This window comes from Zonotrichia albicollis, chromosome 7 (genome assembly GCF_047830755.1).
Source record: "Zonotrichia albicollis isolate bZonAlb1 chromosome 7, bZonAlb1.hap1, whole genome shotgun sequence".
Lineage (NCBI taxonomy): Eukaryota > Metazoa > Chordata > Aves > Passeriformes > Passerellidae > Zonotrichia > Zonotrichia albicollis.
In genome coordinates, this window is record NC_133825.1 from 31,224,148 (window position 1) to 31,252,074 (window position 27,927).

The following is a 27,927-nucleotide window of genomic DNA, read 5'->3' on the forward strand; positions in this document are numbered from 1 at the left end:
AGCAGTCTGAAGAGTGCCTGCAGAGCCATATAATTCACTCCTTTTGCTCACAGAGTGTCTCACCATCCCCCTGGATATGGAGGTAAAGACTGCAGACTTCAGATTCCAGCTTGAAGCTCCACATGTAGCCTGCACAGGTGTCTACACAGCTTTTCCACACAGACATCGGCTCTGCCCACGATGCAAGCTGGCTAGAAATTGTGCAGCTATGACTACTGTGAGGCTTGGTTCAGGCAAAACCACTTTGCTCCTCAGCTGAACTTACTGGCATGGACTTAAAAATGTTCTAATCAAAAATGCTGTAACCACAAGCTACAAGGTTTCTGATTCAAGTATGGGAAATTCAAGCAGACACTGAAAAATCTAGTCTGCCAGCAAAAACTCCACAGAAAATACCTGTGTCTCCAATTGCATAAATGTACAAGTTCACACATTTTTACATTAAAAAAGAAAAAGAAACTAATTTATTTCTGCCTATCTGCATCACAGAGAAAGCACTTCAGGTTCATGTGTATAACTTTCTTCCCCTACAAACTTGTAGGCGAAACTCAGATTTTAGAGAATGACGTGCTGTGTCTCCATGTAGTGCTACTCTTGAAAGACATCTCTGCCACACTCAGCCTGCACTGTTCACTGCTGAAAGGGCCAAAATATCTTTAGGAAGAAATAGTCTCTGAGCCTTTATGGAACCTGAGAAACTTAAACAAGGAAATCTAGGTACTGTGAGACCTGTCCAGGGACTGAGATCAAGTGTGACAGTATTTGCCAGTGATCTTGCAATCACCCTTTGTCACAGTCCATTAAGACCTCTCAAATTTACGGGTGAATATAATCTGTGAATTAAACTTTATTTACTTTTTTTTTTTTTTTTCACTTAAGTGCATGGTTTAAGAATTATGGGTTATAAATGATGACATTTTATGCCTTGAAGGGCGAATAAGTGAATTCATAGGACGGACTAGTCTGAGCCAAGGGGATTGAGCCCTGACATGTTATGTTTGTTTGTTTTAAGTCTTAAGTTCATGAAATAAAGTTTAATTCACAGAGTATATTCTCCTGAAAATTTGAGAAACCTAAATGGACCATGATACTCCTAATACAAGACAAAAGCTAAGGTAGAAATAAATAAAGGACTTATGCAATCCAAATATTGGCATTGCAACTATTATTTCTGTACAAGTGCCACTGAACCTAAGACAAACATGACCGTCTGACCCCCAGCAGCTCCACAGGTATTTTCCCAAGCAGTTAGATATTTGGTTCTTGCCTCTATTAAGCATGCTGGTAAAGGACCATTTCTAGGGTCTAGCTCTTAAAAAAAATTAAAATCTTAGTCTTACATCTTCCTGAAGAGAATCTCAGTTTGGAAATACATTCATCTCCTAGTCTCCTAAAGGTCTCAGTATTCTTTTACTAGGACTCTACTTGCATTTAGATTCGTCTTCTCTCCAGAGGTTTCTTTTGGAATAGAACTTAAGCAGAGAGCTGTTTTTAACATTCCTTGTGCAGTATAAGCACTTGTTTGAAAATGTCAGTGTCCTCTGCTATGGCTAAATAGAGGTGACATTCCATCCAGCTGTGCAACATTTATGCTGACACCAGCCCAGCAGAGTTTATTTCTGGCCTAATCAGGGAGGAGGTGTTTCTGCCTAAGCGTCAACCCCCTCTACAGTCTCAAAGCAATTTGTACATAAATTCAGTATTTGCAAACAAACTGTTCAAAAAAATACTAAGTACAAGTGGATGGAATGATAACGTATGAATTGATAGATAGAATGAATTGATTTGTGGATGGCAGTAGCTTAAGGGATTAATTATCCCCAGCTTTGACTGTGAGAGGTATTAGATCACATACCTTTAAAGAAATTTGCTGCAAAGCCTGCTTTATTGATGGTTGCATCAGATGCAAACTTCATCCATACTTTGTTTGAGCTGGATTTGATGTCTTCTGGCTTCTCGTAGCCACAGAAGTGGCCGAGGAGGGGGCTCTGCTCAGTGAGGCCGTCTCGGATCTCCAGGTAGTCGTAGGAGCAGGCATCGTGCCACTCAATCTGCAGTGGGAAAAGTGTCTGTCTGTACCTCACAGTGAGAGCTCCTCAGCCAGGCTACTGACACAGTTAGACTTTGCCCACAGACCAGCTCCCCAAACAACTGGCTACAGCCAAGTACTTGCTGTGGCTGCCGCTGAGCTCTTCTGCAGCTCAAATTGCATTTGAACCTAGGCACATCTCAGTTCTGCCACTGCTTCATGGCTACCCTGCAGTGAAACCCAGTCCCTGACCATCTACAAACTGCTTCTGCAAGAGAAGCTGTAAGAAACAGAGCAGAACAACTGCGAACAAAAAGGCTCAAGGAATAGCCATGGTGAGGCTGCAGTGTCAGCCCCTTACAGGACAAGCATGGTGAGTGTACACAAGCCACAGGAGCCTGTGGGATGGATGACATTTAGGCACCAACCAAGGTCCTGCTCACTCCTGTCTGTGACTTAACATCAGCAATCAGAGACTGATCACTGGCATGTAGCTAAAAGTGTAAGACATCCTATAACCAGCAGAAGAAAACTTTGTGTGACTTCTTCAAAGTCTGTCTGCCATCTGGGAACACAATGTTCCTTTGGGGAGTCACATCCTGCAATCTGACAATTCCCAGTGACACCAACTAGAGGGTTTTTGACTGTGACCATTTACTTCCATTTGACCAGAGAGAAAATTTAAGGACTTATGAGTCCCTATCTAACATCATCAACACTTTTGAGCTCCTTCTAATTCCTTCTGTCTAGAGTACCAGAAGTTTTTTGAAAACTCAGCATATTTTAAACTTCAAAACTCAAAATCTCTGAGCAAATGTCTGGTCAGGTAAATGGTACTCTGAAGTAGTCAAACAATTTTTAAATTATTACTATTATTGTTATTATTCCTTTCTTCTTCATTTTAAAGGGTTTGTAGAGGCAAAATAATATCTGCAATATAATATGCAATGATATTTCTCACCTCAAAGGCTTGGAATGTGATTCCTATGTGAAAACCCTCAGAAACTGTGATCTTCCAGATACACTCTTTGGAAGGTCTGTAGTCATCTGGGTAATTGGGAGATTGGATCTGGCCAGCATCTTTGTGTATTTCTCCACCGCAAATAGCTTCATAAAAAACAAACAGCAAACCCATGTGATTGCAAGTTTGTCTCCAGGTAAAGCCCACTCCATACACACCTGTCTCATCAAATCAGTTTCAGTATTGCTTGCTATACAAAGGCATCACACAAGTCATAGATGTTTTCAATATTTTGTCTTATAACAGTGTCTCCTACTTTGCTGTCCTAATGTCCTCAGAAGGCAAGCTCACTGGGACAGAGAATTTTTATACATTTGTGTTATTCATACTCCTGCTCACCTTCATATCTCCTTGAAACCTGCTACCAGCACTAAGAACCAAGAAAAGCTGGGGGTGAGGGTGTGGGAGAGGGGAGAAGTTGCAAATCTAATCCAGCCACACGATGGCAATATTAACAAGCACAACTTGAGCTGTTCACCGCCAGACCATCAGGCTGACTGCTGTGCATGAAAAATAAAGTTTTAGTGCTAACATACAAGTAAGTTTAAATAACAAAATAGAAAATTTAATGGAAATCTAGCTTAATACAAAACTAGTGAATATCTTGAAGACAACATCAGCTCAGCAAAATTGTCTGCAAGACTATGTAAGAAATGAAAGCAAGATCAAGATCACAGGCTAAAACCTGTGTTACCCATGATGAACAACACACATCCACAAAACACATGAATGTTTTGGCTGTGCCTAAAGTCAAGGAAACAAAAAGCACCAGCAGAAAGTACAAGAGAGATGCTACTGCAATGACACCTGCCAGATATCAACCATCCTCACCCCTGGCTTCTCCCCACAAGGCACTGCATTGCAACTCAGATATGGGTCTCCATGCAGTGTCCTGCAGATTGCTTGCATTACAGGGTAACACTGTCTTGGTCTTGCATTGTAAGCTGCTAATGTAACAGAGTTAAAAGCACTGTTTCATTAGTGCAGCTAACCTCCGTCTTACAGAATCAGTGCTGAAGCACCACCAAAAAGTTGCGCCCAAAAATCCAGCTGCAGAGCACAATTGAGAGTGCAATTTGAGCTCATCTATTCACTGCTACCAGTGGTGCTCGAGAAAACCTCTGAAGGACCCTTTAAAAAACTCTCCCCCACCCAACAGAAAGAGGCCTTCAAGAGCAGAGGACTTTTTTTTCTAAGAGCCATGAAACTGACAGCCAACAAATATTTTCTATATCCACTGCTGAAGTTCACACTGACATACAGCTGAGTGTCAACTATACTTGGAAGAGCCTTACTGCAAAACGGAAAGAAAGAACATCTACGGAGAAGATGGTAATGATGGCACATTCAGGGCTGTCAGCAGTGCTGCAGGGCAAATCCACCAACATCTTCCCTTCTTAAATCTCATGAAAGTTAGGGAACAGAATGACTGAACTAAGAGGACACTTTCACTACATAAACTGTCATTTAGGATCAAGTAATTCTACCATCATGTGGCTGCATGCTTCTGCCTCTTTCCTCCCATCCTCTGAAAACTTTAGGGCCAAGACTTGGAGGAATCCAAGCCCAAAAATCCATCCTCACCCACAGTTTCCAGAAAAGTTCAGATGCATGAGCATTCATATACACTGTCACTAAAGCAGAAGACAGAGAAGTAGTGCTAAATTTGAGTGAGGAGGTCACAAGAAAAAGAAGAACTTACGGCATCAGAGAAAGATTTTCGACAAAAATTGATAGAAAATTAAACAATTATATGCAGTCCCTCCTGGAAATAAAAGCTATCTTTATTGCCTAAGCATAGAAGTCACAAAACACCTGAGCAAGCCACTTTGCAAAGGGCAAAAGAAACCAGACATTATCAGAACTTGCCTAAGAGGGAAATAGGGATTAAAGAAGACTTTTGGAAAATCTCCTATTTCAGCAAATAAATTATGGAGAGACATGTAGATAATCTCTCTACCTGCTGTTCTGACAAGAGGAGGCTGAGGTATCCAGTGCTTAAGCATTCCCTTCATCATCTAGAGATAAGAATGAACCTGTGCAACGAGCCACCACTGTGTGTGCAGTACAAGCTGGTTTACCCCAGTCATACTCTGTGCTTGCTCTCAGGCAAAGCCATGGATTTGGCAGCCTTACAATGTGAAATTTCTTGCAGGAAAGGGTTATGTAAAAATCCACTCCTGAAGAGGCAGGAAAACATGAACTTGGAGCTTGTTTGACCACTAGATGCACATTCTACCTTCAGTTGCTCTATTCAAAAATCAAGTGAAGTAAGCTCATATTTACTGAATCTTTAGGGATCACTTATTAATCAACAGGAAATATGGGAAATTGTCAAGGGAAAACAAAGTCACTTTGCAAAGTGACTTTGGAATGCAGCCAATGTAAATTTTTTTTCTTCCAATACCATTTAGCAATATGAAGGATGATGCCATACACATTAATTTGATCACTTCCAATTCCAACAAACTACCATAAAAGGGGTGTTACAAACCACATGCTCCAGGCAACAGCTGCTTTTCGGGAGAGATGTTTAAAAAAACCCAACATCAGGCAAGCTACTTCTGTCTCTGGGGCAACAATTCCTGCAGAAACCAGATATTTCTCCTGTGAAACAGATTTGTTAGCCCCAAACTGCTGTGAAATCCTCATATGCTTTATTTGCACTTCCCCAACAGTCCCATGTTTGTTTCACTTCCCTCTGTTAGCATCATTATTCATGAGTTTATGGGACACTTGGGCACTGGGCTTCCAGCACTATGCTTGTTCTTGTGGCTGAAGAAAGAAGATGATGCAATGTTGGTATCAATACAGTCAACCTCAACACTGTTGACAACACTGGTATTTCTAAAAAAAATGCCTGCTGCCCAGAAAACAATGAGAGCTTTTAAAACATTTTAGAATCATTATTGCAAAAACACCCAAGCATATATGGAAAAGGGAAGTTACTGATTTTTAATGACTGTGGCAGTATTGCTCCTCCACTGAAGTGGTTTCATCATCTCAGTGCTATGCAAGTTTCTAAAATACCTGACCTGTAGAAGATCTGACATGCTAATTTCCAATTTTCTGGAAGTAAAACATACAAAGGAGAAACAAAAGACTAACCTTTGAATTTGAGAACAAAAACCACAACCAAACAAACAAAACCACCCCAAGACAATCTATATTAAGTGATATAAAATGTATGATCCCAAACAGAACTTTGCCTGTTAAAATACTGAAATAAACTCTTGCTCCATACACTGCTGCTTGCAGGGGCTGGTTAGACCAAACAGAACCTAGCCTAAGTATGGAAGCTATTGCTTTGTGTTCCTATCTTGCTGTGCACCTCAAAATGTGATAATACAGTTGGAAAATTCATGCCTTGTCTACTGAAACAAGCCACAAAATCTGGCAATTCCCATACAAACAAGGGCATAGCTGTATCTAACCACACAGTGCAGCAGAACTTCTGCTGATCCCATAAAGCCCTGCATCCTGTTCCATCTGCTCCCTACAATGCAGACTTGAGGCTAAGGGTTGTACCTTCATAGAGCACAAAGAAGCCTTTGCCCAGGATGTTACTGCTGCTCCGGAACTCGATCCACAGCCTGCTGTCCGTGGAGATTACTGGTTCAGGAATCTTGTCACCACAAAATCTACCTAGAAGGCAAGAAAGCGACAATAAAGATCTCTCTGTGCTCCCCTGAGGGACAGCACAGCATAATGGGCACCTGTGACCCTGGCAAGCAAAGAGTCTTTGGTAAAGGAGTGTGCTTGTGTAAACACCTTTCACTCCCATCAGTTGTGCTATTGAAAAAGTTTCTGTGTCCCCCCTTCATTAATTCATATTCTTTTTCATTATTAAGTGAATTAAAGTTCTCTTCAGCTGGAAGCAGAATCCAGTTACGGATGAAGTCTCTATTGCCCTGGTAAATTCAAAAGGGCTGTTGATAACGTAACTGAGCACTACCATGGTGGGGAAGCATTCCCCTGTCCTTCTAGAGATGTGGCATTAGGGAATGTCCTTTCCACCTGCTAAGTCTTGAAAACTCCTTCAGCACTTTGCACCCAGGAGCAAGTACTCCAAGTCAAACATGGAGTACTTGGCCATGCTGATGAGAATAATCACTTATTTCATTCTCTGTTCAACAAATCCCAGTTACACATCAGCAGTCATTTAATTTCTTTCAGGAGAAAGACACCAGGAGCCATTTTACTCCATGACTGCCCTAGCTTTGAGCTTTCTGGCATGTACCAGCTCTGGTAAACTCCCAAATTTTGCCAGTAGGAATGAATCCTGAAACAGAACAACTGTAGATGGCATCTGCAGCCTGGACAACCTCAACAACCCAAATTTGGTGCTCCTATTTTGAAGCCAGAAGCTCCTCACAGAAACAGAGCAAGCACCAAGTGTGCACTGATAGTCAGGGACGTGCACTTGGGTCAGGAGTTTGCACAGAGCAAACATGGTTTTTCACTTCAGCTCACACCAGTAGGGCTATACACTGAATTCAACCTGGTCTTGGCATCCTGTCCAACTGAATCCCAGTCGGAATCTGACAGAGGCAAAGAGCAATTCTTCAGGTTGAATTCAGTCAGGGCAGCAGTGATAGGGATCCTGGCCTTCCAACACCAGGCAAAGGCATCTTTGAGCAACTTCCTGTGGGTACAAACCTGGTTAGTGCCTCACCTTCAAGATAGCATCGTATTTCCCATTAACTGGCTGGGATTGGCAGTTTCGCGACCAGTTTTTTTTCCTTGCAGAGTCACCCATCCAAATATTATCTTGGACCCAGCTTCACTGAGCTACAATTGTGCCCCTGACCTGCCCAGTGCTGTTGGAGCAGTGTGACAGCCCTGCAGCATATCAACAGCATCCCGCAGCTCCACTCCCAAAGGGGATGCTAAAAACAGCATCAGCACTGCAAAGCTTCTTCCTCTAGGGTCACTGAGCAACTTCCTCCTGGATTTAGGCTTGGAGTTTAACAAGGGTGTCAAGAAGAGGAAACACAGATGAGGAACGAGAATGAGCAAGCTCCTCAGAGTGTGATAAAGGGCCCATTCATAGAAAGTTATACACCATTTAAAGGCTGGGTTTTCACACACTTTCCTGGGAAAATATGCAGCACACATGTATTTTTTCTCTCCACAAGAAGCCTGTGCTTTCACAATTCACAGTAATCCCCCTCCTCACCCCCTGCTGAATTGCCGTCTGTCTGCCTCTCTGACCTAATTTCATGGGCTCAGCCCCATGCGGGAAACACGGCCACTCACGCAGCGTCTCCTTCCAGATGGAAACACTCCCAAGTCCACCTGCACTACAGGGACAGGGAGGTGCTTGGCTTCTGAAGTACCTTTAAATTACTCAGCAGAAAAAAAAAAACAAACAAATGAGGAGTTGCAGCTGCTGGAGCAATGTTACCTGACACATATGCAGCAGAGAACAGCAGTATGTGCTGCCAACCCCAAAATAGGCAGTAAAGAGTAAAACCAGCTGCCAACTGCCCTGAAAGGGAGGCCCACTGAAACCTGGGAAACAGCATGGCTTCAGCCTCAGCACCTCACCTGGTACAAGAACTAGGATGTCCAGTGGGGCCAAGGAGAGCACCCAAAACTCCCTAAACCCTCTGAACCAATGCTCACTAGCCCAGTCGTGTGCTGCAGCACCTCTAACAGAGCTGGGGATGATGCCCAACCTGATTGCTTCTTTCCCTTTAGGCAGAAGGGGCTGTCATAGCGCCACGTTTCATGTTTGGGACACCGAGCTTAGAGGATGAGGTCAGGATCAGAGGCAGTGGCAAACCAGGTGGGACTCGTGAACCATTCAGGGTGACAGCAGACTCGCAGTTATGATAGCAGGAGGCAGAGAAACAGGGAGGACACAGAAGAGCTGCACTTCGTAGAGATCTCTGGGAGCAAAAGCAGAGCGGAGTCCTTGCACAACTTGGCATGGCATGGTCTAGTAAGTTCCCTGCTAGGACTACAGAGGCTCAAAGTACAAATACTGTGTATTTGTAAACACAGATTCATGAGAAATAATGGCAGGAGCGTGGGTCAGGAGCTGTGCAGCTGCTTCATTCTCACTGCCTGACAGTCTTCCCTGGACTTAGGAAAGAGCAATAACAAAACTCCAGAGACTACATTTTTAGTCCCAGCCAGGGCCCTGGCTCACTTCCCTCCCTGCCTCATTTCTCAAGCTGGAAAAGGAAGGAATAAAGCCTTTGTGACCACAGGGTTTGGAGCATGGATCACTGGGAGTGAATACAGCACACCGACATCTCTGGATGGAGACACTGTGGGATGGCCAGCGCACAAGCAGGACCTGGGATCCTTCCAAGTAAAGGAAAGGTTGTTTCTGTTTGTTTTCCCCACCCACTCTCCAAAGCATCAAGCAGAATATACAAAATGCAATTAAAATGAAATAGCTACTCACCCAGTAACGGAGCCTTCCTCCAGTAGCCATCGCGCACCTCCACATAATCATACCAGCAAAGGCGACTTTTAAATAAGTCCATCGATGTGAAATTTAACATGATCTGAAAGGAGAGAGTGCACATTTCTCTTTGGGGAGGGAGTTACTTTAAAGAGAAGACTCTACAGGTTGTTTCATGTTTTATTTTCACTACAGTGCTGCCTAAGTGAGTATGCAAGGTAAAGACAACTGGGCTGTTAGCAGGATTTGTAAACCACCTTTTCTCAAAAAAGAAAGGCTTCTCAAGGTGTTTCAATGAAATCATGACAGTATATGACAGCAGAGAGCCCCTTACTATCAATTCTGTAATTCAAATTCAATACTTTTTAGTTACTAAAATGTTACTTTAAAAAAAGCCCAGTTCAGATATTTAAAATTAAACCCTTTGGTTTTGAGTAATGTGAAAATCATAGAGAAAGACGTTGTCACAAAGCACACATATTTGGGGTCTATACCTGAATATAAATGATATGTGGAAGAAGTATCAAATTTTGCTAATTAGGTACCACATTCTGACCATCAAACTCACATCATCACTGTGATGCAATCACATTCAGTGGCTTTAACAAACAGAACATGGCATTAAAATGTTATTTTCATTTCCTTCCTCTCTAAGATGGATCACTGGTCTTGGTCTGGGAGGTCACCTATGGAGGTCACCATTGGCATGTATTTGTATTTTTTTTCTGGTGAGATTTGACCCATGTAATTAATTTACATCCAGAATCTGAACATAGTCACAGAAATGTCTTTATGTTAAAATGGATGTTCTCCCCCAAAGTACTGGCTGGGTGTGCAGAGTGCAGTTGTAATGATGTCACTCACTTTTTTTTCCACAGTTTTGCATTATTCTGACTTTAGACAGCAAAAGGAGATTAATCTGTTTCTATGCAGATGAATGCTATAAGCCCAGTATCTGTTCTGAGCTAACACCTCAGTGCAACAATTTGCACCAACCACGGCATTGAATTGAACGGGTAAACTGAAGCATTTAATCTGAAATCAATTCTTTATTTCCTTTTTCAACACTAGTGGTTCAGCATTAATTAGATGCTGGGTCCTTCCTGACACAACTCTGAAGAGGCTGAGAAGCAAAGGGAGAGTTTACAGTAGATTGACACCAGGAAACTCTCAGTGCTACGGTTGTCAAACCTGGACAGCTCTTGGCCCTCCTGCCCCAGCGATGCTCTCCCTGCAGCTGGTGGCAGGAGCTCAGCATGGCATGGGACTGGGCTTGCAGGTGACAGAAACAGGTCCTGGAGCCCGGCAGCTGCTGCAAAACAAACGAGCTCTGCGCGTCTCAGTCCGAGCGTGAGCCTTAAGCGTGTCTGCAGGGTGATCCTCAGCAAAGTCACTCTGCCAAGGAGGGGGCTGCTCATTCCTGCAGCCTGCCATGGCGTGGCAGGCCTGAAGGGCTGGTGTTGCTGGATTAAGGAAAGATTTCATTTCTACAGGAAGATCAATAAAACAAAGGGAGCTGGGAGGAAGGTGGACAGGGTGGGTGATTGATGTGCAGCGGGGCTTGGCATTTCCAGGCAGGAAGTGGGAGTGCCCTGACAGGGACATTGTGCCTGCATGACAGGGGCAGGCCACGGATGTCACTCACGGCTCCTCAGCTCCCTTCAGGACCCCAGATTGCCGCACATTTTATCTAACTCATCTGACTGGCTTTGGAATGTGTGCTTGCCAAATCTAACAGGTGGCAGGAAATGTCCATGCAGGGTTTAGTCTCAAACTGAGAGGGAGGATCAGAGATCAACACACAGCCCAAATATGTGAGGGGCTCTGCTCCAGCATCACCATTTCTCAAAATCACATATTCCTGACTCCAGGTCTCTCCTGAGTGGTGCTCAGGAGCCTTTCCAGGCTCCATTCCTGCACACCAGGCATGCAGAGATCTTCTGGCGGGTTCTAACACTGTCATCACAGGCAAAACCTCACATGAGGGAAGTGCAGAGTATACCTTGTGCTGCTGTGGCACCTACCTTCTCCCCTGGGGTCACCGAGATCCTCCAGACACAGTGGGAATAGGAGGGGTAGCCATTTGGAAAGCCAGGGGCTGAGAAATTACCTGTTGAATCTTGCAAGGTCTCTCCACAAGCTGCAGGAAAGGGGAAAAAAACCTATCAAAAAGGAGTGACTCTGAAAGACATCAGGGTCTGCCAAACTGACTGCTCATGGCTGCTGTGTGCAGGCTGGTGGCTGGCACTCCAACAGGGCTCATTCATGGTACTGGCCAGAGGTCACTGACCACCTGCAGCCTTGCCAAAGGGCTGGTGGGAAATTTGTCAGAATTTCTGGGATGGAAGATGATCAGTGCCAGGACATATGAAACAGCTACTAAAGAAGAACCCTTCTTCCTTCATCATCCTTCCACATGCCAGCACTTTCAGGTTTCAGTTGAGGAATATCTCATTCACTAATCAAATGCAAAGTATTAACCCCATCCCAGTTCACAACCCCATACTGCTGCCAGCAAATCTGTTTTCACTTCATTACAAGCTGCTCAATGAAGTTCTCCTTAATTACCATTGTAAATTTTCTTTTTTGGGCTTAAAACATCCGACACAAAAGCAGGACAAGTCCCATCACCTTCATGTTTCAGCTGCCCAGCACCTTCCTGACCACCACACTGCACAGGACAAAATATGAGCGCAGCAGTCCATTGCTCTTCAACTTCCTGTTCTGTGGCCTGCTGCAGTTGATGAAATGTAGATCCCAGAGTGACTTTTGGGAAGCAAAGAATATGCACATGCATATGATCCTTTAGGGAACTGCAGCTTCCAACATCTGGAAAAGCTGTGACTACTGTAGTTCTGCTCTCTGAGACAGGATGGCTGAGCTGGAACAAGGACCATCCACACCTGCAGAGCACCTGGCTGGCTGGGTGGGAAGACCACAAATATCAAGGCTCCCATTCCCTTGACAGTGCCCACCAGGCACATCCAAATGCCAATTGCAAGGAGCAGGGACCATGGCTTGCCTGCTTCCCAGTTGCTTTTCCAGTTTCACAACCAACCAATATTATAAAGCTCCACTGCACCTGGAACTCTGTTTCCTCAGAGATGGCAAGGCAGCCCCCAAGAATCCCTGACTGAGCAGCAGTGCTTTGAAAGATCCGCAAGGCCTTCCCTTTCTCATGGAAATGCCAGGGGTTGTTCCTCTGCTTGATGCTATCACAGGGTAATTTTGCAGCCATGATTACATTTAGATGGGCGGGTGTGCAGTTGGAGGTGAAAAGAGACAGGTTCCATTGAAAAAAGTGTAATATGTTCAAGCAGGGGAGAAGGAGTTACCTAATCTGCAATTTCTTAATTTCCCTAAGGAAGTTTGATTCACAGCTTAGCAGATCAGACTAGATGAAGGAATGTGGGGACACAGAAAGGAGCTTTTTTTTTTTTTTTAATAAATAGGAGATTCCAATCCACAACTCACCAGAATAAATAAATGTTCTTTTTTTTTGCTCAAAAATCTATTTAAACAAATATGAAATTATAAAGGTAGCTCACAATCAGAGGAAATGTGCACAACATGAACATAGTGATAGGAGATTATTACCCTCAGATGAGCCATAGTGAAGGTTCCCAACAGGCCAGACTTAATTCTCCCAGAGTGTAATTACACAATGACTGGCAAGACCCTATAATTATGAACAGGTACTATTGTGTCTACTTGCAAAGACTACATTGCTGAAATATGAAAGCAGACCTATCTAACTCTCTGCCTCCCCAGCCCCTGTGCCAGGCTGGAGCAAAGTGCAGAGCAGGGGAAGCACAGCAGTGAGCAATGCATCTTTGCGGGGAGAGCACAACCTCTTGCAGAGCACCCTAAAAAGCAATATGACTGTACTCCACTTAGTAGCAAAGAAGACAAGAAGTCCAAGAAAGAACTGTTCAGCACTTCTGGGATCTGAGAAACTGAGCAGGTAGAAAGGAACAGAGGTGAAAAGCAAAGCAGTAAAGTGAATGCTTCAGAACTCATTTGTAAATGAAGCAGTTGGGTGACAGGCACTTACAGCTCATCAGCTGGCTACTGGTACACTGTATCCTTTTGAAAATGCCCAGAGAACTGGAGAAAATTATATAATGCAGGACCATTCTCAATTTACTGTTTAACGATTCCTGCACAATTAGCACAGCTACACAAGCCTTCTTCCTTTAGCACAGCATCAGACAACAGGATGAGCTGTTTTAAAGCTTTTGAAGTCACTGTAGTCATCAAATCCTCAACTGTGCAGCCATAGCAAATCTAGCATTAACTACTCTGCAGCAGACTGAGCTTGCCTTCCAGAAATTCCTTCAGTGAATTTCATTTCATTTCACCTGGCTTGGCACTAACTTTAACCCAGCAGGTATAAGCTTTGAGGAATTAAGAGCAATTTAGACCAGCAGGACTTTAGAATGGACAAGCTAAGCAAGCCCTAAGTGTAGCAGGCACATGAGCTCCAGTCTAATGAGCTGGAGAGCCCCGTTTCTCACAACAGACACAGCAGTTGTTCTGGCTGATTCCAGTGGATGTAATTCCTGTAACTCATCCTTCACCATACTATCACTTTTTTGGGGGGATATTATTAAGTATTCTCAGATGGAGACTCTCTTTGTAAAAGGGAAGCCATCTGCCACACAACTTCTGAATTATGTTGCTGCATTTTACCCTAAAATCCTCAGCTTGCCTGCTGAACAAAGTGTCTTCATCCTCAAGTCTCATTCAGACCCTGCTTGAACACACAGATGAAGTCCTTTGGTTTTGAACCCCTTTGCTTTGTATTTTGCAGAGGAAGAAAACTTTCCAAGCTACAGATTCAAATAGCAGAAGAAGATATCACTGTCATTAAATATATTGCACCTCTTCTCCTAAGATGCAACTTATAAATCTTAAGAAAAAAAAAAAAGCAGAACAACGGGCATTTGAAAAAAGTTTAGTAGGCTTAAATCTCTAATTATTTTCCTGCCTAATATGTTCTGAACTGCAATAACCTCTGGTAAAGCTTTGTAAAAAAAAAAAAAAGGTAGGAAAAGTTCTACTTCACAAATGGAAAACTTGAGACTCACAGAAGAGTCCTCATTTTAAAGAAAGTTGCTTTGTAGCTTTTACTTAGTACCTCAGGCCAAAGTGGCTTTTCAGCTTGCCTTGAGAAATCTAAATCTGTAATTGATTCTTCCAGCTATGGGAATGAAAAGCCTGGTTGGATTAAGTCTGACTCCAACAAAAAAACATAGTGCAAAACAAATGAACCCCTAGATTAATCCATGAGATAATTTTGCAAGAACAACATTTTATTCAACCAAAATCAATTTAGAGATAATGATGAGTGTAAAAAGAAAAATGTAATTATGAGGTAAAAAGAAAAAAAATAATTAGAACTAATAGACCTACAAGTTATACCACCCATTATAAGATAAAAGCAGTAATCTTCAAACATATAGACCCTGAAGCCCTCAGAATTCATTCTAGACCCTTATGGACTCATACTTTCTGACCTGTAGTTGGATATAGAAAAACAGTGGATTTGCACACCAACTATCCTCCACTTTCATGGGCCTCAGTCTACCAGACACCTTTCCACCATTTTGCTAACTCCTAGTCCCCACTCTGTCCATAGCCTTGTACATCAGTTCAATTTCCTACAAACAGAGTCTACACTGGAGCAATCTGAAGCCCTAAACCCAACAAGAATCCTGGCAAAGTACCAACAGGAGACACATCTTAGGCATGCTCTCTTCCCCCCCACGGCTCCAGCCTAAAGCATTTGATAGCCTGTGTTTCCCGAGTCTCTTTCCTCAGAGGCTGGGCTCTTGAACTCCAATGCTCTGCACACAAGTGACGTGTCTGTGGTGAAGCCGGCTCCACGTGCCAGGCCATACTTACCTGGGCACTTGTACAGCTTCCTTGCCTGGGCGATGTCCCCCTGGCTCAGGCGCACGCGCTGACCGATGGTGGGCCGCACCCCGTTGTCGTCTCGACGGGGAAGGATGGTGTCAAGGAAAACCCCTCTGAAGGGAAGAGCAGAGACACACAGAGCAGCGAAGGAGGGAAAGTGACACAGTGAACAGAAAGCAGAGCTGGCAGGCCTCCCACACCCATCCCCCTGACCATATATCCCGTGCTAACAAGCAGTAGTGGTTCAGCTTCTAATAACTGCTAACTATCTCAAGACAGCCTGCTCACTATAGGAGACAGCTTCCAAATGTACAAGCAAGTCTGCCAAGCCAAATTCCTCTTGGATATCTCAAAATTGCTGCTGCCTCTCTTTGAGGTAGCACATTCCTTGCCATAAATCAGAGAAAGCAATGAAATATTCCTGCAGACAGTTCATGGCACATCTGGCTCAGCTGGAGCACAGATCTGGAGTTTAAGCCAAAGAAGCAGAGGAAGGGGAGTTTTCCCAGTAGTAGATAGGGTTGGGCTGGCAGTGTCTGTGGATGCCACAGACAAGAGGAAAAGATCATGTGCTCTACCTTTGTTCTGTATGAGTTTCCAAGCTAGTAACTCCACTTGTCTCTACCTCTTTTCACTTGCTACTATTTCTTCCATGTGCTTCACACTCAGGAGCTCTTCACTGCACTTCTGATCTCAGTCCAGTGAAGGATTTAAGCTCAGGCCTCACTTCTATCAAAATGCAGTTCATGTAGCCAAGCAAGCGCTTGCACACAAAAAGAGATCCCAAGGGAGCATTAGGATTGTAGGGAAGGAGGGAGGGAATCAGAAACCTCAACTCCAGGTTGGCAAAATCCAAGCTGTTGCAGCCAGGCTGTCCAGTCCACAGGAAGCTTTCACTGCACCCCTGAATGCCACACAGGCTTGGGGATGCCAAGGCTAGCACTGAGCTTTACCTTCAACTTCAGCTCAGTGAGGCAGACTGCTCTTTCTGAAGGACAGGATACAACTGTCCAGAGAGCCCAATGGGAAATCAGGAAAGAAGCAATAATTTTAGTGCTGCCTAGTCCAGAGGTGGGGAGGGAAGGGGGAAATTGTTTTGTAAATATTCAAACTGAAGAAAGAAATAGAGGGAAAGTAATTTAATCTGTTTTGAAAACTGGAATCAGCTGTTGCATGGGAGATGTTGGCATTTTTTTCAACAGTAGAAAAATTCCTGATCAGCACCAAAACCAATACTTACAAGACCTGAGGTAAGTCCTGCAAATTTCAATTTATTAATTCAGTTTGTTATTCTAAATGCCAACTGCATGCCTTGGGCTGAATTTAAGTTTATGTATTGAAAATAAATCTTCCAATTCCAGAAACACCACAAGCATAGAAACAGGTCAGTTTGCTCACAGTAAATTTTCAAGCCTCCTCAGGAGCTCACAGAAGAACCCAGCATTTGGCAGGGACATACTTCTGTGGCCTCTGAAATGCTTTCTGCAGATCTCCAAGCTCAACCAGGGAAGAATGAGTGAGTTTAATAGAAAAAACACCACTTGCACATGCAAAGTTTTGATTCTTTTTCCCATTCCAGCCCTCACAACTGTGCACTCACAGCCCTCAGCTTTCTGCACGTAGTATATACCTCAGGCACTGCTCACACAACACAAACAACCCACACAACTTCAAATTACCCTTGCTACCTGCCAAACACATTTTCTTCTAGAAGGCTGTACTCTGTACTGAGGCAGTAAGATTTTTGGTTTTGCCTTTTCCTCCAACTGAATTTTTTCTCCTTTCACATGCATTGCTGAACATGACTCTCAACTACAGAGCAGTAAGTACAGTTTCTCTCATTTTGCCATCAAAGGAAGCAAGAATAGGAGAATCTGTCTGGCCCAAGCCACACAAGTCCCAGAAGTCTCATGCTATCCACTTAAACCTCATCTGCTTAGAAACATTTGGTACGTAAAGTTGCACATTTGGTGAGTGTCTCTAAAAGTGCAAATACTTTAACTCAAAAGTTAATAAACAACAAACAGACATCATTAAACAGAGCAGCTCAGGAAGTCAAACACCATGCTTGAGTAAAATACCTGAACTCCCCTCCCAGAGGTAGGAGAAGAACCCATGAATCCTGGATGCCCCATGCTCTTGCTGTCCAGGCACAGGCAGAACACGCATTAGCTGCCCAATGCAGCGTAAGCCAAGCAAACACCCCACCATTCCTACCAGCAAAGAACAACAGAGTCTGACAGGAGACTCACACAAGTCAGCAGCATCTGCACAGCACCCTGATCATGCAAAGTGCCAGGCCAATGCTATGAAATTATCAACTGACCTCAACAGATGCTAAACATTCATGTCCCAGGAGACAGGGTAACAAATAGAGGTGCCTAAGCAGCACTCAAGGAAGGAGATATTCAAGGCAGGTTAAGGACCCAGCTGCAGGCGCCCACCTTATATCTCCACGTGCACAAGAGAGACAGCATGACTCTTCATGCAGTAAAACCTGTGGAAGATCTCTGTATGCCTTGTGCAGGATTAGGACAGTGCATTGCAAACACAAGATGTGCCTCCTGGGCATGGAGGCAGTGCTACCTACACCCTCACTTGAACAGGAGCTTTGCAGAGGTCATGTTTTGTAACTCCAGACTCTGCTGTCACGTCTACTAGCAAGCCACTCACTGAATTAAGGTAACCAGCTACTTGCTTAGGGCTTTGTAAATGTTTAAACTTTCTTCTTGTTAAGTTGCCATTTATAGGTCTTGACAGCTGTAAAAGAAACTGTTTCATGATACAGCAACATTCAGTTTAGATTGCTGCTATGTGTTGTAAGGAATGCACCAGGAAATAAAAGCCTGCAGCCACACTCTGCACAACAGGCAAATTTCTGATCTAGATGAGAACAGAAGTTCCAATGGTAAAAACTCGTTCCTGATGTCATTACAGCCTCTTGTGCTATACTCGTATTTCTATTAGCCACAGACAAAAATGAGAGGCATATTTTGCTACGAAATGGAAAGGGGTGACTCTGCACCAATCCTCAAAAGTATCACTGGAAACTGCTAGGACTCATCAAATCTCAGAAAGGCTATACCTTTCTGTCCCAGGTAAAAAGTTTAGAATAAAAAGGGCCCAGCATTTATAGCAGCATTTGACCATGGCAAGCACCATATGATTTACTATCATCAATATAGACTGTTAAAAGCTAAAAACAAGGTTATACTAAGTGCCAGGTAAGAATTGCTACAAGAGAGCAAGTCAGAGACATGGCTGTGTGTCCTTCCCCTGCTCACTCACACATCCCATCTCCACTGGTCAGGTGCTCACACCATCTTACATTGACTTTTGGTGTCTGCTACTGCATTAACACACTCAATGCAGACCTTCCCTTGCAGGCCCGAGCAGAAACTCTCTGCCTTTCCTAGCCACTGATCTTAATGAAACCTGCTGGAACTTAAAACCTTCATGGACTCTGTGCTTGTGTCAGTTTGGGTTGCAATTGGCCAGCAAACCTCAGTGAGGTGGGAAGGTCAGGTGCATGCACCCACCAGTCTCTCTGGCTGGTCAGTGCATTGCTTCCTTAGGGGAGCAGGTGTCAAGACAAGTCTTGGCAAAGTAAAAGCCAATTCCAGCCCTGCTTATTTGTGCTGAGAGCACAATCAGCCTACCAGGGCACTCAGTGCTCAGTTCAATTACTGCACAAAGACTGCAATTGGGGTAAGGGTGGGTCACAGAGACAAAGAGCTTAAAGAAAACAGACTTAAAAATCCTATCAAGCACCAATTTAAATCTAGCAGGACTCTTGCCATTTTTACCCATTTTGGTCCAGCAGTGCTCTGAAGGACCCTAGTTTTCAAGAGACACAGACTCAAAGGCATCCACAATATAAATGGCGGTAATAACTTAATCCTGCTTTTGTGCAAGACAATTCAAACCATTAAGAGTTCAGCAAATGCTAGGAGGGTCCAGCAGATGCTTCAAGGGAAGAAAAATTGTTTGCTTTGGATATCTAATGCAAAGAAATCTGCAAAGTCTGCAAAACACCCTTGCTCAGGCACCATCTCCTCCTGCCACAACAAGCAGCATTTCAGCAATTTTCCACTTGTTAGTGTGAAGTTGTCAAAAGAAAAGCACAAACCAACAGGCTTGGCCCTTCAATACAACAGGGGAGTAAGAAAATGTAAGTCACAAAGACATTTTAATTTTTGCAACAAAATTTTTCCAAGAGTGTGAATACTTCCGCTGTACCTTCCAACCCCTTTACTCACAGTATGTAGTGACAAAAAGCTCTTGGGAAAGAGCAATAGTAGGATTCATGAAAGAAAACTTCTAACAATGCAGCAAAATGAATCTGGTCATCCAGTAACTCTCATTCCAAACACAGGACATAACTGTGTTTATATCACCTCTCTATCCAGTGGAGCAGTCTGATCAGAAAATAGCCCCCATTTGGAGGTATGAGATGGGAGTCAAGGACAAACAGCCTGTGCAGAAACTGGCATTAGTTGGGGAAGGACTGATAACTCCTCCATGAAAAAAACCCAGACACACAGAACCACACAGCTGCAGAGGCCATGAGTGAAAGCTCATGCATAAATGGGTAAAAAACCCCCCAAGCAATTAAAGATCATGATCTAGAGTTCAACTCTCCCTCAACACAACCACTAGAGACTGATGGCTGTGACTCCAAAGCATAAGCTGCACAACCAAGAGATTCAAAGCTTGTTCTAGTATGACCCAACATGCACATGGGCAGATATGCACACAGATACACATGTGCGGTCTGGGAAGGCTGCGAAGAATGTCAGCAAGGCTTTGAAAACTGTGAGATTACCAGGATTATTACTGAGCAAATATAGTGGAAAGGGGAAAACAGCAATCCACCACACTACACCTTGCTTCTTCAAATACTTTCTGAGCCTTGCAATGCAGCAATAGATCAGAGGTCTCCTTCTAGGCTCGATATATCCCACAGAGCCAACCGCAACTACCAAAACTGGTCCTAAGGACATGTAACCTTGAATTATCACCTGGAGAACGTGTTCCTAGCATAGTGCATGATGCTGTCAAAGTCATAGGTCTCTCCAAGTGAGTTCACTTCCCCAGCTTCCATCTTTAAAAAGTTGTACTCCTGACCTGTGATGACAAACAAAAAGGAAAAGAAACAAACCATTCTTAGAGAATAAAAAAAACCCCAACTTTTACCTGTGGGAGCCTAGAATGAAATGGATATGCTCCTCTGTTTCAACAGCTCCAGCTGGACATCCAAAATTTCTATTCATACAGCTATTTTGACCCTTGCTCCACAGCAATATTTCTTCTTCTCTATCCCAATCTTCAGACCATCAGCATTTTCCACAAGTGTAGCAAGAAAGGTTTCTACCCAGCCAAAAGCCAGGTGGAATAACCTGAAGCATGATTTTACCTTGCTGTATGTTCTCTCTGATGATAGTGACATGCTGGTCCCTGTCAGGCCGCGTGTGCTCGTGCCAGAAACCCACCACATGACCCAGTTCATGAGCCACGATACCAAACTTGTCACAGTTCTTTCCAATGGAGATTGCCTGAGGGCCCCCGCCCCGGCGACCCACGTAGGAGCAACACCTGGAAAAGAAAACCCACAAACCCATCAGCACATCAGTGACTTGAGAAACTCTAAAACACAGGAACAGAGCATGGCATATGGCAGGGTTCAGGACAGGCCAGCAGCTGCATACACTATATGCACTTACATGTTAAGTACAAAGAAAACATAAAGAAAAAAGTGTGTACCTATAAACAAGCACATGTACACTGAAGAGTTATCTCAAGAAAAAAGAATCCAGAAAGGCTTAGCACCTTCTGACAAATACTAAATGATCCTCACTGAAAGTGACCAGCTGCATCTCTGTGACAGATAGATTTCCAAGCTAGCCATTGGTGTTTTCTGGGCCAGACTTACAAAGCCAGGTGTGACTGAAAGTGTTGTTTGCAATAGAGAGCCGCAGGGAATGTGTGCATCACTTACCCACACGTTCTGTACGTGAACACAATGAAGCTCTCTTCATCAGTCCTCTCCACAAAGGTCACACAAGTGTGCTTCTCCCAGTGCCTCATTGCTTGCTTAAAGATAGCTCTCTGAGTTCCTGGAAAGGAAACCAAGAGGAGCAAACAGTGAAGGCCAGGCTTTCAGGAAAACCTCTAATGGATTTCATCTGGATATGGGAGCAGTCAACCTTTCAAACAGCCAACCTTATACTGTAGACACCTCTTGGACCCTGGGGCCAACTTCCAGCTAGAGCATTACCTTCCTGTATCATCTTTTCTCTCCTTATATCTGATGAATTTACTGCTCTAATTAAATAGGTAGAAAACTTTACAGATGAAGTACATCAATATTTGTGAATATAAAACATGTCACCTTTCTAGGTACAGGCCATTCTGGCAGAGCTGCCAGGTGATCTGATCTGAACACCACACACAAGTGATGTGCCAAATTTGCTCTCATGACATGAAGTAATGACCATGCCCATCTTTCAAGACCCAGGAATCTCATGAGTGCTACAGATGCTCCTCAAAACTAAGGCAAAGTTATTGTCAGGACCCCAGAGAACTTCTGCTCCTGCTCTTCCAACAGCAGAGAGAGTGCTCTTCTGGAAAAACAGGGGGCAAGCACAGCTCACAGGTGCTGGCCTCTAAAGAAAAGTGACTCAGTCACTCAAGAATTTCTTGGACTCCAAGAGAAGAACCATCTCAGGGCACACCTCAGCTTCAGGCTTCCACAGTGCACAACTCCTTGTGCACTCATTCCCACCCTACCTCAGCAGACAGATTCCCAAGGACCTGAGTCTGTGGGATAACTCTGCTCCAAAGATTTCCTGCACAGTTTGACACACAGACCCATGGCAAAGAGAAAGCAGTGTTTTCACCACTGACCAGTGAAATTTCCTCCGATGACATAGGGGATGACGCCCCCAGGCCAGATCCTCTCAGCCCGGGCCGTGGTTGCCCTGCGCACTCTGGCAGAGGGGTGTGCATCCATCCCAGGCTCATCCGTGTGCTCCTTCCTCCTGGGGCTCCCTGCAAGCGTCCTGTTCTGCCTGCCGTCTGCAACACAGAGTGGCAATACTGTTTAAATCCTCTTTAGCTCCACCTGCAGCCCTCAGGCAATACCCTGGAGCTTCAGAAAAAGATAAAAAGAAAAAGCAAGGTGTTAAATCAAAACAGAAGTCATAACTTGATTTGCCAGTGATTTTTTTGGGACTTTGAGACTGCTAATCTATAGAAAACTGTCCCTTCTTGTTTTGGAGCCTCCATATGCACCATGCCAAAGCTGCTCTCCCATTAGGGTGTCAAAGCACATCCTTCCCTGTCTCTAGCCACTCCTCTGTAACAGCAACTTCACAGATGGGGACACAGTACTCAAGGGGAACAGAAGGTGGAAATCAAGCTTAGATGTCACTGTATATTCTCAACTTGCCCTATCTATCCACTCATCTGCAGAGAATGGTTTGTTCTATTATGAACAGCTTCACAGCAGCAACTACTCATTTGAGCTGGCTTGGAAGAAGGTGACAGACTCCTAACTCTGAAATCTGTACTGAAAAGTATTACTTTGGTTTCACATACCAGGTCTTGGGTGGTTTGGAAATCTATAAAGATGGGACAGTCTCTGTTGGAGGAGGATGCTCAGGATGGGAAAAACAGAAGTGCAGATCTCCATCCATGCTGAATCTCTTCATTTTAATGAAAAGGAGCAAAAATACAAAAGGGAAAGCACAACACATTTCTTGTTTCAAAGGGTACAGGAGCCCTGCCTGTGTGGTGTTCAGCACTGACCTTGAAATCTGCAAGCAGATTCACACAGGCTTTTCTTGAGATTCACACAGGCTTCTAGGCAGACCCTATCCCTGCATTTATGCTGCTGCTCAGTATCTGCTCAGGTACTGGTTATGCCTACACAAGTTGCACTTTTAATGGTTATGCCTGCACGAGTTGCACTTTTAATGTGCTGGCACCTTTACTCAAAAAATCCTTTACTCAAAGCTTCCTGGTTGTTCCCCCCCTAATTGAGGTGCCATGGGCAACTCAAACCCTCAAAGCAGCCACAGTCCAGCTGAGCTTTACAAGCCTCTGTGTGCAGACACCACTGCTTAGATAAGCTCCCTGTGCTGCTCAGCCAACTCATCAGCTGGACTAGGGCAAGGGAATGACAGAGTACAGGGGTTGCTATGCCTTCAGCGAGTGCTGGCCTCAAGGGTCACTCCAAGGTGAACATCTTTGTCACTCTGAGGAGCAGCACCACTGACAGTGGCTCACAGCACACTGCCAAGCTCACAGCTGCAGCCCAAGGATGGCAATTTGTATGTAAATCAGCAAGACTGGCCGCAGCTTTGCTTTCCAAGTCAGAGGCATGGGCTGCTGGGTTATTAAAAAGCACAGGTCCTGCTAAGACCTTCCTCTAGTGACCAGGGGGGCTGCTGAGAGCCTCTTCCCCCATTCATCCCTCCAGCTGAAGCACCAGTAAGCAAACCACTACTGTCAAGGCTGAGGGGATCAATACAATGGGAAGGAAATCCAGGCAGTGTAAGGGAATGAAAAGAATGAACTTTAAACCCTCCCTCCTGCTTCACCAGGTCAAGCCCTTCCTGCTCAAGACCTTACTCTGAGCTGCAGGACAAAAACGGGAATTTGTCTTTTGTTCCTGTTACTCCTAAGCACCTTCCTGCCATTTCAGAGGCTGCCCCATCCCCAGGCCAGCTGCTGGATCCTGGAAGGCAGATGCTCTGAGGTTGGGGGTTCTCCCAAAAAAGGAAGAACCACCCTCCTGCCTACACCTGCTACTGCTGGTACCAGGCACCAGCACAAACATTGGCATTATAAGGGCCACAGCTAGAAGAAGTGACAGGGTCTCAGGATAGAAGTAGTCTTGTCTTCTATCCACAAACTGCTCCTGTGCCTGCCCAAAATCTCTGTGGATTTGCACATGGGCAGCTCCTGATAGCAACCCCAAGGGAGGAGGTGTCTGCCCTGGGCTCTGCTGTGCCTGGTGCAGCAGCAGCTCTGCACAGGGGACTCTGGGTCCTCACTTCTGTGCATCAACACTTCCATTCCTTGCCAGCAACACACTCTTGGGCAAGTTCTCCTCACCAACAGCTCTTGACTGCTCCTTAGTAGGTACTTTTCTGCCTTTAACAACTGAAATTTATTAAATTCTCCTCCCTGGAGAGGCCTGACACATTCTTCTAGCAGGGCCTGCTTGTAGGTAAGAGTGAGCTGTTGCCTCTGTATAACTTTGGTTATTTTTCCCCTTTCATTCACTTATTAAATTATCTTTATGTCAACCAATGGGTTTTCTCACTCTTGCTTTCCCTGCTTTCTCACCTCTCCTGCTGGAGGAGGGGAATAGTGACTTGGCTTGGCTTCTGGCTGGGGTCAACCCATCACATTATATAAGGCAAACCCACCCCTTCAAAGAGTCCACCAACAGCAAAGAATGCATGGGCAGGGCTGATCTCCCAGGCATGGAGGCCCACACATGTACAAAACAGTACAAAATATGTTTTTACAGAGGATAAAAAAAGTAAATAAAAGATACCCAAAGGTCTGGGTGGGGTACCACATTACCCTTTTTAACTGCTTTGTCACTGTGGTCGGTTGAAGTGGCATTTTCACTTGACACCTCTTCTCCCAGGCCTCCTGCAAAGGAAAAAAGAGCAGAGACTCATCTCTGGTGAGCTGGCTGGCAGAGCTCTGATGTGGAAAGGACAGCAGCTATCAGTAATGCCAGCTGGGGGTCTGCTGGCCACAGAAACTGTCTGCTTTCCCTGTTCAGGGAGCAGGGACTAAACCCTTGATAGAGCTAGACACTTTTCCTAGATTTATTCCTAGCTTACAGCGACACTTTGCAACTCATTACTATACCATGGCTAAGTTTCTCCATATGCTGAACAAGCAGAAAGTCTCTTCTAGGGAAGGCTAATTTCATGGAGATTTAATAAGAGCAGGAGCTGAATGAGCTGATCTCTGTAGAGGTATTGCAAGAGCAAGTTTCTGTAGTCTTGGAGGCAAGATAAAGCATGAAGAGCATGGTGAACCACCACATGCAGAAAAGAATACAGTGTTGATCATACAGCGCTGCTGGATGCAGTGTGGACACTTCCAAGAGGGATGTCTCACTTCCCAGACAGCTGGACATCTTCCAGTCACTGAAACAGTCCTGCTTTGCCAGCTGGAAAGCTCTCCTTTGCTTGGGAGCTGGCTTCTAGCAAATCCTTCTCCAGCCTGTCCAACAGGGCAAGGACAGGGGAAAAGGGATATCTCTGGCAGCTTGGAGAAGGACTGAGAGGATGGTAACAAATCTCCAACATTATACTACTATCATCAATATGAGTATCAGGAAAATGATGATGAAAGATAGCTACAAAATAATTCAGAAGAAAATAAAATACCCAGCCTTTCAGCTGGCTATAGGTTAGAGCTTCCTAGTCCAAGAGACACAGTAAATCAGGGGTTTGTCTCCCAAAGGAAGTGCCATAGTTTAACAGAGCTTGGCTGGACAAAAGCCATTAGATGTGTGAACAGGAACAAGCCTGATTCAACAAGATGGATTGCTCTGAACTCTATCACTCTTTTCCAGCTTCAATGTCCCATCCCAAGATTTCCCTTTGTTTTCTTTCATGCCCAGTCCTCGTCACTTCCTTAAGCCCAAGCTCAACAAAAGTTCCTCTCCTCAGTTTTACATCCCCAGGACTTCTCCCACCCCCACCCCTGCAAAGTATGCTATTCTTCACACAGTATCTCATTCCATTTAAAGGAAACCCCAACTAGCCATTCATCACCAGAATTATTAAGGCATGCAGTCTTTGCTGAGGCAAAGGATAATTTTGTATTTCTAAATAAATGCAGCTTGCTTCCAGTCACAAACAGATTGCTTCTTAATTGAACTTAGGAGGTGAATTATATGGTGAATTAGGGAAAAAGAACAACTCTGTATTTAGTGAATTGTTCTCCTAAGAGGGAGCTGCACGGGATTGAATTGCAAATGATGGCACCAACCCCTGGAGCCGGCCCCCGTGCGCTGCCCGAGCCGCTGACCTCTGCCGCGCCGGTGCCGCCGAGCGCGCGGCTGCTCCGAGCCCTGGGCGCATTCTTTCCCAGAGATCAGCACAGGCCCTGGTTTCTTATGCAAAGAGGAGGTTTGAATAAACTAGCGTGACTAATGAAATCTACAACATCTTTGCATACTTTGTCTTATAGCAGCCCGTGAAAAGGGAGAGCGCTGCACAAAGGCCAGATATGGGGGTGCACATATACCAGATATTTTCAAACTCTAATCTCACTCATACAGACAGGAAGCACCCACAGCCTTGTGTCACACAAAGGTGTTTGGAAACAAACATGAACATTTTAGAAGACCCTTTTCTGATTCACTTGAGTTTTTAGACATTTCCTATCACCATGATGCCTAAAGATATCCCAAAAATTAAAGTCACTGGACAGACATTTAGTCCTCTTCTAAATCCTTCCAAGAGAGGGCTAATGTAGGATCCCAGAAGAAGTGATTGGTCATTAACAATAAATAAGAAAGCCAAGAAATGCACCTTGTATCTGGAGGCAGTTGCACATAGATTGCAGATAATATGTAGATGCTGCTGTCCCCTCACATTTCTGAAGTGGTACCTCTCTGTCAGACTACTCTGTCACAGCCAGAAGCAGAACATATTCCAGTGTTACTGCTCCAGAGCATGAAATGCCCAGATTTGTACTGAAGCCCATTATCATTGGAAGCACTGAAGAGGAGAAGGGAGATTTCCAGCTTGACATGTTGCTCTGTAGAAAGCCAATAAAAGCAGGCTGGGTATCCCACAAAGACATGACATTGACTTTAATGGATTTCCAGCAGTTAACAAGCCCCCAAGATCACTTTCATCCTCACTGCTTTCCACCCACTGCTGTGCTAGACCCGCACCCATCCTTCCTCAGCTTGAGTTTTGTATGCCTCTCCCACAATCAGTTGAAAACACAGAATTTGTTGGGTCATGTCTCCATGCACAGAGCTGTACTAGATCTCCTAAACCCTCTTAACCTCCACGTTTTTGTAATTCAATTCTTCCTAATAATTTATCCTATTTAACAGGTGCAACCCCAGCAGAACACTGCTGGAGTCCCTGACCAGGCAACTTCTGTGCATGACCTGGCAGAGACACAGAGGGGATTCTGTACCCAGGCTGGGGAATATTTCTCCTTCTACCTACAGTGCACTTGTACAACAACTTGTTTTTGTGTTTCTCACAGACCAGCACTGCCAAGGGAGCTTGGCTAACTGAAGGAAATGGCCAGTAGCTTGAATGAACCACAAATCTGAGATAAACACACCATGTCTGCAAGCATGGCTGAAGAACAGGTGTATAAATTGTTTTCAGGAGCTAGAAGCAGCCTGAGGTGGTAAGGGTCCAGTGAAGCAGAAAGCAGCAGGCTGGGGCACTGCTGTGAAGAACGCAGTTTCTCTCACTCTTCCAGGAGAGGAAAATGAAAATCCAATTTGTTAAATGAAGTCCAAGTAGTTCA

General features: G+C 44.4%; 1 protein-coding gene across 2 annotated transcripts in view; it reads right to left on the reverse strand.

Moving 5' to 3' along the window:
• The window catches only part of TLL2 (tolloid like 2), an 82,205-nt gene that overhangs the window by 12,321 nt on the left and 41,957 nt on the right, over positions 1-27,927 (reverse strand). For both annotated transcript variants that reach the window (XM_014275749.3, XM_074544862.1), the window contains exons 3-13: positions 24,985-25,056; positions 22,294-22,464; positions 21,386-21,503; positions 20,804-20,982; positions 20,409-20,514; positions 15,376-15,500; positions 11,493-11,608; positions 9,469-9,571; positions 6,579-6,695; positions 2,991-3,136; positions 1,856-2,051 (exon numbers count right to left, since the gene is read on the reverse strand). In XM_014275749.3, coding sequence (XP_014131224.3) covers positions 1,856-2,051; positions 2,991-3,136; positions 6,579-6,695; positions 9,469-9,571; positions 11,493-11,608; positions 15,376-15,500; positions 20,409-20,514; positions 20,804-20,982; positions 21,386-21,503; positions 22,294-22,464; positions 24,985-25,056 — 1,449 coding nt within the window. The remainder of the gene's footprint in view (positions 1-1,855; positions 2,052-2,990; positions 3,137-6,578; positions 6,696-9,468; positions 9,572-11,492; positions 11,609-15,375; positions 15,501-20,408; positions 20,515-20,803; positions 20,983-21,385; positions 21,504-22,293; positions 22,465-24,984; positions 25,057-27,927) is intronic.